The 13,008-nt window shown below is 35.2% G+C and overlaps 1 protein-coding gene and 1 long non-coding RNA gene across 2 annotated transcripts; both read right to left on the bottom strand.

Moving 5' to 3' along the window:
* Window positions 1-3,187: 3,187 nt before the first annotated feature.
* On the bottom strand, window positions 3,188-7,571 carry LOC137039283 (uncharacterized). Its single transcript, XM_067414635.1, has 10 exons — window positions 7,526-7,571; window positions 6,106-6,486; window positions 5,803-5,904; window positions 5,572-5,690; window positions 5,205-5,383; window positions 5,036-5,126; window positions 4,590-4,937; window positions 4,367-4,484; window positions 4,168-4,259; window positions 3,188-3,322 (listed from the first exon to the last, which is right to left on the bottom strand). Exons 2-10 carry the CDS (start codon window positions 6,353-6,355, stop codon window positions 3,188-3,190), a joined length of 1,434 nt encoding a protein of 477 aa, XP_067270736.1. The 5' UTR covers window positions 6,356-6,486; window positions 7,526-7,571.
* Window positions 7,572-8,043: 472 nt separating this feature from the next.
* Window positions 8,044-9,070, bottom strand: LOC137038076 (uncharacterized). The gene is made up of 3 exons (XR_010897369.1): window positions 9,003-9,070; window positions 8,537-8,600; window positions 8,044-8,350 (listed from the first exon to the last, which is right to left on the bottom strand). It is a non-coding gene; the product is annotated as an uncharacterized lncRNA (long non-coding RNA).
* Window positions 9,071-13,008: the final 3,938 nt, after the last annotated feature.

Below are 13,008 nucleotides of genomic sequence, written 5' to 3'. Positions count from 1 at the left end.
TGAAACCACATAATCTGTACTTTTTTATGCTTTTGTTTGGTTTGTGTTCCCTCATACTATTTTTTATAATGAGTGCAATGAGGGTGAGCTCTCTTAACTTGAACGGGGCCCGAGATATGCATAAAAAAGCATTGTTGTTTGAACTTATCAAACAAAAGAATATTGATGTGATGTTTGTTCAAGAAACACACAGTGACTGTATTAATGAAATAGAATGGAAGAAGGAATGGGAGGGCAACCCAGTACGCCAAACGTGACTTTGGCGTGTAAATACTACGCCAAATGAAATTGCAATCTCGTGGTATAGATACGCAGTAGCAGGAGACTGGGTTGGTCTCTCAGGGCGGTGTCAGGCCAGACTCTACTCTACACAAAATTACCACACCAGTTATACCAATTTCAAGGGCATGATTTACATCATTACAAACACGTGGAATATTACTGATTGGCATAAAGTCTAAACAATGTGTCACGCGAGAATAGATAGATGTTATTGTTGTTGTTAATCAGGATGTATACATCAGACAATCCCAAGATTGGGGTAGTGTTGACTTCAGGGGAGTCCTAGAAAGACGCCAAGAGGTCTAGGGTGTGAGAAAAGCGGTCCAATCCAGTCCATAGACCTGCACAGAACATGTAACACACACACACACACACACACAAGACTCTAGGGCACATCTCTCCTCCAAGGTTAGCGCAGCAGTGAGCTTATCAACAGGACATATCAACACCACATGACAAACAAATCTCCAGAAAGAAAAGTATGACTAATATCATCTACCTCATTCTATAAAGAAATATAAAGAAATATAAAGACAAAAATGTACTTCTATCAATGGGAAAAATCACACTATATAGATGGGAAGAAATCACAATTGGGAGACTCAAATCCTCCCACCCCTTCCTGTCCTGGGGTTACTAACTACAGGCAGGATTCACCTCTTGGAAGTTCTAACTTTCTCTCCAAGGCTCTGTTGGTCAGGACCCAGAGATAGAGGTCAGGCTATCTATGTCAGGGCACATAGATAGGGGTCAGACTGTCTTTGTCAGACCGTCTCTGGAAAGCAAATTAGACACCATACAGCAGACATAGAGTCAAAATCATATTAAATAATAGTTAAATGTATTAATGATCACATAACATTGATTGTCAATATAATTCATTATTTTGAAAGGATAATAACTGATTATTTAATTCATGAGGTTATTAAAAATCATTCAAAAGGATAAGATGCATATGATGAAGATGCATATGATGAAGAGGCAAGGGTGTCGGCCCACTCCCCCCTTCACATGAATGCAATTTCTTGACAGTTTTTGTCAAATTAACCTCTTTGACCCACTAATAATTTTACTTAAAGTAAGCCCTGAGATTTTTAGTTAAGTTAGGTTAACAATAAAAGAAAATAATAATATTTGTATTCTCTGATTTCCATTAATGGTCACATGACTTGCAGATAAACAAATTAAATACAAATCATAGTCTATAACCTTAAATGTGTAATGTAATGGATTATGTAAAAAAAACCTATTGTCAACAATTTGTCATGTAATTTGGAATTAGGAAGACTACAATTTGTAAGGCCTGCACTGACTGTCATAGTTTTTATCAGAACAGTATGTATTAGTCAAGAGAATATACTGCAGAATTATCTACACATCACATGCAAAACCTGCCTGAGCAGAGAGGAGATAAAAAGACAAGACTGTTTTCGTAGATCACTATATAAGTATTTTATTTTGCATACAGTGAGGGAAAAAAATTATTTGGTGAAAACTTTACTTTCTATCAATGCAAGATATGTACACACTGCAAAACATCCCTCACAGATATACACTGCATGGTCCCATGAGAGCTAAGAAAAATGGAAATAATAGAAAAGAATTAATAGGGATGGAGGTTGTACGCTGTTTGTGAAACGGACTATAAAAATGTGTAGATTTAAACACCTGTCTTACATAAACAGATTTACATTCACATTTAAATAGCCAAACTTGTACTGCGACTGAACCTTAAACTCTAGGTTCAAAAAACCTAGAAAAACATTAAATCGATTCTATGCTAAAATGTTTCTCACAGGGAAAAAGAAAGAAAGAAATACAGCTTATTACATATTTCATATGCTCAGGTTTAGCCCTCATCACTGTCTGTTTCATCAGAGTTGTAGTTTACTGCCTCAGTTTCTTCATCAGAAATGTTATCAAATAGAATGCTGTCAGAAGCCTGTCCCAGAACACATTGTCGGTATAACATCCTAGCATTATTTTGCAGAAACTGAAGATCTTCCAGTTTTCTCTTGAGAAGGCACAGTAGTCCATTGGCGCTCTCCTCTGAAAGCTCAAAGTCACTGTCTACACAAAAAGAAATGAAATCATTGAAGAGGATAAATAAAATCAATCCCTAATGTTTTTTGAATTATTGCATTTGTTATGGATACTCACTGTTAGTTTGTATTTGAACTGAGAGATCCCTCAGGGAACATTCAGCTTCCTTCAATGATTGCCAGTGTTGCTTCACCTCCATCACTATGATCTGCTCCTCCTCCTTTAGTCGGGAAAGCATCATGAACCGGTCAAAGACCATCTTCTTAGTTGAGAGGTTGCCATTACCTGCAATTAATGAAGGTCCAAAAATTGCCATATTTTAAACACTGAGGAGGACTGTATTAACCTCAGACAAATACTTATCAAATACACTGAATATTTTTTTTAAAGTTAATTACTAGTGTCAGGGGACTCCCATGGCCATTGGAAATTATCAGCTGTAAGCAGTTCATCCACGGAAGGAAGCTGGTGGACTGACTGTTCATTGAAGTCCTTAATGGCAGCTGCCAAGGTTGACTTGTCTTCGTTAATTTTCCTCCTTATTTTGTGCCTTCTCTTGTTGCTATCTAATAAATCAACAAAATACATTATTATAACATCATTCAAGTTCATTCCTTAGCTTAATTATTTTTTATCATCATCATCTTATCTGACCTGTCTGATGGTACAGATTCATTTTTCTCAGCTTTATGCTGACATAAAGGCCGCGAATTTTGCCCTAAAGTCCAGTGTCATCCTTTGCACTTGATACTACATCTCAAAAAAAAGAATTAGCTTTACACATTTGATATATTTTACCTTCTGTGCAAAACCTTTATTCTGGGGAAAATGTTATTACATAAAAAAAATTAAAACAGGCTCTTTAAAATGTAGGCCTATTACCTGCGGCACACTGCTGGACATCACTGACCCACTGCTGAATGTCATCATTACTAACATTAAGCTCAGCCTGCAGGCTTTCAAAGCTCTCTCTTTCCACTTTCAGTCTTTCGGTTGTCTAAATACATATCAAAACACTATCAAATTAATTTTATCATAAAGGTTTATAGTTCAACAATGTATGCAATAGATGTAATTGCTTAAATTATGTTATAGGGTTAGTTCACCCCAAACTGAGATTAATTACTCTTCCTTATGTCGTTCTACACCTGTAAGACCTTTGTTCATCTTTAGAACACAAATTAAGATATTTCTGATGACAGAAGGCTGTAAGATATCCTTTCACATACTGGTGCACATACCACATACACATAATTTTGTAACTACCACTTTGATGCTTTGAAAAGTTCATAAAGACATCGTAAAATTAATCCATATAAATCAAGCGATTTAGACCGCATTTTCTGAAGAGAATCGATCACTTGTTATGATGAACAGATGAAGAATGAACCTCATTGGTTACGCAGCACGTTTGAGCCTCGAAAGAGGTTTGCTCTCGTGTAAATTAGTCAAGTTCGGTTGCTTACGTTTGCTGATCAATGTTTACATGCTAGTAAAAGCCTAAATTAAATCTGTAAGTCATAACACCCAATCGATTTTCTTCAGAAAATTTGGAATAAACCACTCAATTTATTTGGATTATTTTTATCTCTTTATCGAGTTTGGAGTTTTTGAAGCATCAAAGTTCCAGTAACAAAGGCAGTCTATGGAAGGAAATTTGACAGCATTCTGTCATCAAAAATATCTTAATTTGTGTTCTGAAGATGAACGAAGGTCTTGCAGGTGTGGAACGGCATGAGGGTAAATAATTAATGAAAGGGTTTTAATTTTTGGGTGAACTAACCCTTTAAATGTACTTTTTGTACAATAAGAACAAGGTTGACTTTAGCATCAGTAAAATACCTTAATGTATCGTTGAGACAAACATTTGGCCAGATTTTCAGACTTCCGTTTGTTCCATGCAGAAGCAAGAACAGTGAGCATGTCTGAACGTGCTATTATTAGATGGTCAAAAAAATATATTAAAAAAAGTTACAGTCATAACTCATTGATACTTAGAAATAACTATATGTTAAAAGTAGTATTTATCTAATGTTTTTACCAGCTTTGGACATGTATTTAGTGCAAATTGCAGCTCTCGACAAGAATGAGTTGACTTGCTCCACCTCTTCTCCAATTGTAAGACCAGCTCCTTCTTGGTTTCTTCCAGACCATTTTATCTACCAAAAACAAAAACAAAACAGACAATGGCTGTTCAAATAAAAGTACATGTCCTCACCACAAAAATATAATTCATATAATTTAATGTAAAGAAAAAATCTTACCTCACAACTCCACTGATGTGCTTTGGCATGCATAACTGATAATAGTGGCCGCATATTTAATAAAGGCCTTAGCTCTGGACAGTGTTCCACCACTCTCTTTAAGTATGGCCAGTACTTGCAGGCGACATCTGAGCAGAAGAATGACACATTTTCTTTTGAAAGGGCCTTTTGAAGGAACAGGGGATATGCGAATATTTCCCCTCTAAACATATTTAGGCCCTTTAAAAGTCCTCCATGTCGGCACACAACAATCTCAAGGCCTTCCTCATCAATCTTTGATGTTGACTTTTTTGCAGACTCCTTGGCTGCTGTCCATTGAGAAGAGCCACACACCCCTTTACCTGTGGCCTACAAGACATTACAATAAAATGAATAATAATATGAATAATAATAATATAGCTGGGCAATATGAATAAACAATATGACAATAAGTTAAGGGTTATTACATGCTTGGTCTTTTCATGAACATATCCCACAAAGGAGGAAACATCTTCATCCTTCATTATAAATGTCCCATCGAAGTATCCCTTCTCTGTGCTTAATTGTAATGAGAAAGAGAAACAGGATATATAGACAGTTAAGTAGTACAATAAAAAATAAAGAAAATAAACATACCCATGTGCATTATGGAACCTGTACAGCTTCCTGTTCCCATCCACTGAGATGGCATGCATGGACGGACTGCAAGCAGGACATTTAAAAGGCTGTACACCACAAAGCCTCTCAACCTCATGCTGGGCAAAGGTCCACTCCAGCAAGGCCTTCTGAAATGTGTCTCCACATATTTTACCACTCTGTTGAAATAACCAAACCAATAATTTTATCATTTTAAAGAACAAACATCATGTAAACAATATACACTGAATATTTACCCTGCCATTGTATTCTGTTCTCCGATCAAGCATTCCAAGGAACCCTTGACTAGATAGACCTGGAGCAAAAAGTTTTAAATCCAGAAAAGACCTAATAAGGCCAGCCTTACGGTCTCAAAATGTATAGAGGCTGGCCAGTACCCAGAGTTGAGGAGATCACTCAGCCCCACTTCCCATGTTTTCCCACAGCATGAGCTCTCCAATGATGGCAGGGTGAGATTGTACCGTCCTATAATAAAAAAAAGTTCACTTGCATCACAACAGATTTAAAATTCCATGCAGATATTACATGCAAGAATTAATCATTTGTGTTATCATAAAGAGAAAAAACTTAATCTTACCATTAAAATTTATTACAATAATGGGCTTGCCACTGATCAACCTGCACAAACTTTCTGAACAGGCACAAATTTTCTCTGGTAAAAGTAGTGGAAGATATCGGACTAAAAATTCAAAAGCAAAACAATGATTATAAACTCCTTAAGGATTCATAAACAAGGTAAAATTAAATATAGTCTAATATATTTATTAAAAATATGATAATATATCATAACTATTTAAATATATATTATAATTATACACTAATGAACAACCATTTAAAATGTACAGACTGAAAAGAATGATGGGACCCATGAAAGGCATACCCTGTTCAGAGAACTCAATGCCCTCGGAATGTCTCTTCACTGCAGTGGTTGGACACAATGGCTTGAAGAACCCATGGGCCATAGAGTCTCTGTTATGAAGAGGTAGGTGCTGATGAACATCTCCATCACACACGGTGCATAGAAACTGCCTAGGTAGACAGTCCCTGCACCGTACAATAGACTCTGCTGTAAGACAGTGTTGGCATATGTGTTTCTGAACATTTTCAGCTGCCAAAAGATTCTTAATCATGGCCTCCCTTGCAATGTTCCATCTTTCATGGCTTAGGGATTGCCTCTTTTGCCAGGTAGTGGCAAAAGACACCTCTTCAGGCTGAACACACTCGTCATTTAGGATATGCTCCAATTCTTCAATGAGTGAGGCTTCATGGAAGGAGAAACAAGAAACAGCGTTATAGTCAGTACACAATACAATCAGTTTTATGGAGATATTGTACAAGTATCTCGGTAACACTTTAAAATACTGATCCTTCATGAATGAATAACTACATAGGAACAAATGAGTAATGGAAATTATTAACACTCTAGTAACTGATATTAACTAACAAGAAACTCTGATTAATGAATTAGTAAGTTACAGTGCTCAGTTGAAGTTGGTAGTTCACTATTAGCTAATCAGTAACTTCTGTTTTTTTTCATAGCTCCATGAGAACTACTAAGGACTACAGGTTCATAATTAATGTGAATAATGTATAATTAATTCTAAAGTAAAGATCATGGTAACCCACTAGCAATGACTGAAGTATTACCAATTCTTTAAGAAGGAATCACTAATTATTTGGATCAGTATTCTAAAGTGAGAAACATGGTAACTCTCTAGTAACTACTGAAGTCATTGTAACATTTTGAGGTTTTTGTATAGTTTTGTACAGTAATTCATTCTGATGTATTTGGTAACACTTAAGCAATAAGCAATTACTAGTGAGTTAACGTGATCTTCACTTTAGAATACTGATCCAAATAATTAGTGATTCCTTCTGTGGATTTGGTAATACTTCAGTCATTACTAGTGGGTTACCATGAATGTCTCTTGAGAATTAATTATACATTATGCATTATTCATGTTAATTATGAACCTGTATAAGTTATTAGTAGTTCCCTGGGAGGTTTGAAAAACAATAGTTACTGATTAGCTAATAGTGAACTACCTAATTCGACTGAGCACTGTAACTTACTAATTCATAAATCAGAATTTCTTGTTAGTTAATAGTAGTTACTAAAATGTTAATAATGCATTACTTTTTTGTTCCTGTGTAGTAACTCATTAATGCAGGATCAGTTTTCTACAGTGTTACAAGGATCTCATTTATTTAAAAAAAATGCTATTATGTAGATTGCAGCAGGCAGAATATTACTTAAACTATTAACCAGAAGCCATTCCATATAACCATAGTGTAGTTACCAGTTTCTGCTCGATAAACAAATTCCTCTTGGATGGGCACACTGGTGGGACCTTTAAACAAAATAAAATTAAAATAGTTTTTGTGTTATTTAAGCAAATATAATACATTATGCTTTGGGTTTCTATATGTAATTAAGAGCACATAAAGATTAAACAGACTGCATAAATCTAAACATTTATTGAATATCGAGAAACACACAGGAAAAAATACTATAGTAACTTATAATAAATACTATAGTGTTTTTGAACCATACTATAGTAAATTGTAATATAATGTATATATTATATTATTGTGTATTTACAACACTTATATGCTGTAACAGCATTCTGTAGTATTAACTATACTGAACTGAAAGACTGTAACGAATACTGTAGTATACTTTAGTTTTCACTACAGTAAACTGTAAAGTATATTGTTGTATAATATACCCTATAGTTATAGAAAACTTACTACAGTATTGGGTAAAGTAAAATATATATTACTATAGTTGTTATGTTACCACATCAATTATAGAATTACCACAACAAATTAATTCAAGTACTTTACTATAGTATGGTTTAAAAATACTATAGTATTTACTATAAAGTACTAGTATTTTTTAATGTGGGAAATATAAATCACAACTGGAAATAACAGCAAATTTAAACAATAACTGTGAATTTACAACTGTCTCACCGAGGTTAGCTCACCTTTTTTTTTTTTTTTTTTTTTATTGAGGGATTTTTTCGAAGCGACCTCACAACATTCCCATTTCTGTCCCTTTGCCTCCATTTCACAGTTGTAGGATGTGGCTTCGCCCTCTTGGCTGGCTTTTTTTCTTCTTTCTAAAAAAATGTATATAGTATAAAATGCAAATAGTATATTGAACAGGTTTTAAAGTAGTTTATACTTGCCTTACATTAACAATACATTACCCTATATAACTATTCATTTGTAGTTTTCTTTAAAATTATTTAACATGGAAAAATAAATTAAAAAAAAAATATTTAAGATAAAATTTCTAAAGTTACCTGTATCTGATCAAGAAACACATCTCCAAGCACAAGTGCTGCTTCTAAAGAGCCTGTGGACATTCTGCTTGAACAAAATGTAAAATAGGGGAAAATTCACTTCTAAAAACAAGTTGGGCTAAGTCAGGTTTACAGTGAATTGATTAATCCACACATCTGTGATCTACACGTAATGCCTGGCATGGGCATACAGTAGTGTGAGCTCATCATCATAACGTAACCAAAAAACATATGATGCATCAATAAAAAGTAATGGTTGCGCACAGTTGACCCTCACTAAATGTTATCCCTAAAACATTTAATGAGAAATTATTTTAAACTGATATTAACCGCCTGACAACTGTAGGCCGACATGAGCATGCTCACTTAGAAAAGTTCGATTAATTGTATTTACAATAATTTGAGTTAGCAATAACTGATACTTTTTACATATATAATTACATATATGTTTTTGCTAATTACTTACTCGGTATTCTGATGATTGACGACTTGGACTATGATGACGTCGCACGAGGTGAACTTGAGCACCATACAATGAGGATGGCCGATTCAAGATGGCGGCGAGACCAGACGCGATTTGAATAGAGCTGTAACGACTGTTGAAGATTGCTGATCTGTTTAACATTTAGAATTTAATTTAGCTGCTAAAAGTTTTTTTTTAATTTTACTGGTTGCTCGACTGTGTTATTAAATTTCATTCTTTCTGCCGGTTTTTGGAAAAATAGCGTCTTATTATTCCAGCTAGTAATTGTTAACTCTGCAGCTAGCATAACAGCGCAATGGAAGTGGTGGCAAATAAGGAAAAACGAACTGTCCGAGAAATACACTCTTATGCATGCCAGGCCAGTGCTTTTGAGGAGTGTATCTCATCTCCTAACACACCTACAAAACCTCAAATGAAAAAGGCAAGAGGCAACGAAGAGCAGCCATCCCTGCTGGAACTTCAGGATACCATCATCTCTGCCGTCATCGACAAGATAAATGAACGGGAGGATCAGACCGACAAGGCGGTTCACTACAATACAGTCCAGATAGATGGTCTGAAAAAGTCTTTGGACTTTTGTCATAAAGAAGTGGCAGATTTGAAAAAACAGAATAACATCTTAAAAGCTTCATGCGAGACACTCCAGAGAAAAGTCTGTGAAATGGAAACTAAAGTAAATGAGAGTGATCGATACAGCCGACGACAGAACCTACGTTTGCATGGGATCCCAGAGAGAGAGGATGACAACTTGAAATCTCGTGTGCAAGAGATCTGCCGTGCGGTGCTGTCGGACAGTGAGGTTGGAGCAGTGCTGGAGGCAATCGACGTTGTCCACAGAATTGGGAGACGCAAAGATGGTAATTCCAATCAGCAACCAAGACCAGTGATCATCCGGTTTATGTCGAGAACAGCGAGAGACTTAATCTGGAGGGCATCTAAGAAGAGTGAGTTCCTGAGCAGCAAGAAGCTTCGTTTTAAAGAAGACCTGACCACTGAAGACAGAGCCATTCGCGGCCGGCTCTGGCCAGCTGTAGAAGCGGCAAGAAAGAGAGGAGAGAAGGCTTATTTTGTGGGGATCAGAGCATTTGTGAATGGAAACGAAATTAAAGACACCTGAAGAGGAAAGATCTTGTATGCTCTGTTGAAGTGCAACCATTTCTTAAGGTAACCCCCCATGTGTAATAAGGGGCATTGAGGCAGCTTAATGATTACATTAGAGCAGTTATCTCTGCAGTTTTTGCACAGAAGTTCATACAGTTAACGTTATTTGTTCTGAGTTTTTATGTCTGTATCTGTTTTATCTGTTAATGCCAGAGGTGCTAGAGACCAATTAAAAAGGAAATGTTTATTTTTGTTTTTTCAAAACAAGGGTGCTGATTTTTATTTCATACAGGAGACTCATGCTACTAAATCGGATATTTCTTTTTGGGAGAGTCAATAGGGGAAAAATATATGGTTCTCATTTGGGAGTAATCGATCAGCAGGGGTCATTATTTTACAGGGAAACTTTAAAGGGCACATTATTAAACATTTAGCAGATTCAAATGGGAGATGGGTAATACTGGTTGTTGATGTAGATCATTCCCAATTCATTATTGTAAATATATATGCGTGTAACAACAAAAGAGACAACAAGCTATTATTTACAACAATAGAAAATATAATTAACCAGCTGATTACAACTTTTCCTATTGCCAAGATTATATGGGGTGGTGATTTTAATACAGTTATGAATGGAAATCTGGATAGATGGCCTCCAAGAAATAGTTCTTCAGATGAGTTGGAGAATGTATGTCAAAGGATGATTCTTGTTGATATCTGGAGACACAAAAATCCCAACAAAATCATATATACTTGGAGTAATAAAGATAGGTCACAGAAGTCCTGGATAGATTTCTGGTTGATTTCTTCGGAGATCGATGACAAGATGGTTTCAGTTCATATAGAACCTACTGTTCTCACAGATCACCAAGCCATTTATATAAAGATAGATTTAATAATACTTAGTTACAAACCAAACAGAGATTATTGGAAACTAAACCAAATGCTATTACAAAATAAACAATTTAAGGATGATGCAGCCGTGATAATTGGAAAATATTGGAGAAAAGCTATTCTTGATAACGACTTTGGAAGCTGCTGGGAGCTGATGAAATTTGAAGTTCGTAAGTTAGCTATAAAACTAGGGAAGAAAATAGCCAAAGACAAGAGAGAGGAAGAATCCAGAGTTATCACTAGAATAATAATGTTATCAGAGAAAGTTAATTTAACTGGATGTGAATTTACAGAACTAACTTCTTTACAACTTAAATTGGACAAGATGTATGAAGACAAAGCTAAAGGGGCTTTTGTCAGATCTAGGAGGAAATGGCTTGAAAAAGGGGAAAAATGCACTAAATATTTCTTTAATCTAGAAAAAAGAAACTTTGAAGTATCATCCCTAAGTAAATTGAAAATCAATGATGTTGTCTGTGATGATAAGATCCAGATATCAAAATACATTGCTGATTTCTATCAAAGATTGTACTCTACTGATGTCGAAAATGCAAAAAATATGGATCTCTTTCTAAAAAGTAAACAAAATTATATTGATGTCATTGACGGTGGCTTTAAATTGGTTTGTGACAGAGAGATTTGTTTATCAGAAGTGCAAAAATGTATTGCCTCTCTAAAAGAAAATAAATCGCCAGGGAATGATGGGCTAATAAGTGAATTTTACAAGGCTTTTGACCAATTGTTAGCTCCTTTTTTAGTTAAAGTTTATATAGAAGCCATTAAGAAAGGGGAACTTCCACCAACTATGCGACAAGGACTTATTAAACTGATACCCAAACCAAACAAAGATAAATTAAGTATTGAAAATTGGAGACCAATTAGTTTATTGAATAGTGATGCTAAAATATTTGCACTTATATTTGCTAAAAGATTAAAATCAGGGTTAAATGATATAATTGATGAAGAACAATCAGGCTTTATGCCAGGCCGGAATATAGGTAATAATATACGCTTGATTTTGGATATGATTGATTATAATGAATACATAGTAGATGATAGTTTTGTCCTATTTGTCGATTTTTACAAAGCATTTGACACAGTTAGTCATCAATTTATGTTAAAAACGGTCAAATGCTTTGGTTTTGGAGAACAGTTTTTAAAGGCTATTCAAACTCTATACAGGGGATGTAACAGCTCAGTTAAACTTGCTCATGGTACAACTCCTAGATTTGAGGTAGGTCGTGGAATACGACAAGGATGTCCCCTTAGTCCTTTTCTTTTTCTCCTTGTTACACAAATCATGGCCAGACATATTAAAAATGCCCAGTTCCAAGGTATATTGACATTAGGTACAGAATTTAAAATTTCACAGTTAGCTGATGACACGGCATTATTTCTCCGTAATAAGCATGAGGTTATCAAAGCAATTGATTCTATAACAAAATTCTCCGAAGTCTCGGGCTTAAGAATGAATCTAAATAAATCTGCCCTGATGTCACTAAAGGATTGTGACGTATCAGTCATAAGAACATACTTGGGGGTTATCATTGATAAAAATGAAAAAAGGCGTTGTAATCTCAATTTTGACCCCATAGTGGAGAAAATAAGGAAAAGATTTAATATATGGTTGATGAGGGACTTGTCACTGAATGGCAGAGTTTTATTATCTAAGGCAGAAGGGATATCACGTGCCGTCTATCTATCTTTATCCATGGGAATGCCAGCTAGTGTATACAAAAAACTTGATAAGATCTTATTTAATTTCATTTGGAGGAATAGATCCCATTATTTACGTAAAGATATTTTATGTAACTTAAGGAAAGATGGTGGTCTTGAAGTGTTGACTTTTGAAACCTTAAGTAATTCTTTTTTGGTGAGATGGTTAAGTAATTTACTTAAGGAAGCAGAGAGTATTTGGAACACCTTTCCCAAACAGATTTTTGATTCACTGGGAGGATTAAACTTGTTGTTGAAATGCGATTTTAAAATTGAG

The sequence above is a fragment of the Pseudorasbora parva genome, chromosome 13 (genome assembly GCF_024679245.1).
Source record: "Pseudorasbora parva isolate DD20220531a chromosome 13, ASM2467924v1, whole genome shotgun sequence".
Lineage (NCBI taxonomy): Eukaryota > Metazoa > Chordata > Actinopteri > Cypriniformes > Gobionidae > Pseudorasbora > Pseudorasbora parva.
The sequence above is the reverse complement of the archived record's forward strand: the minus strand, read 5'-3'. Positions and strand labels throughout refer to the sequence as shown.

Bases quoted from the DNA above. Each gene is read 5' to 3' on its own strand.
- LOC137039283 (XM_067414635.1), bottom strand. From the start codon at position 6,355: ATGATTAAGAATCTTTTGGCAGCTGAAAATGTTCAGAAACACATATGC. The intron at 5,384-5,571 runs GTAAGGCTGGCC...TTATTTCAACAG, and splicing joins CCTCTATACATTTTGAGACC to AGTGGTAAAATATGTGGAGA. The intron at 4,485-4,589 runs GTAAGATTTTTT...TGTTTTTGGTAG, and splicing joins CACATCAGTGGAGTTGTGAG to ATAAAATGGTCTGGAAGAAA.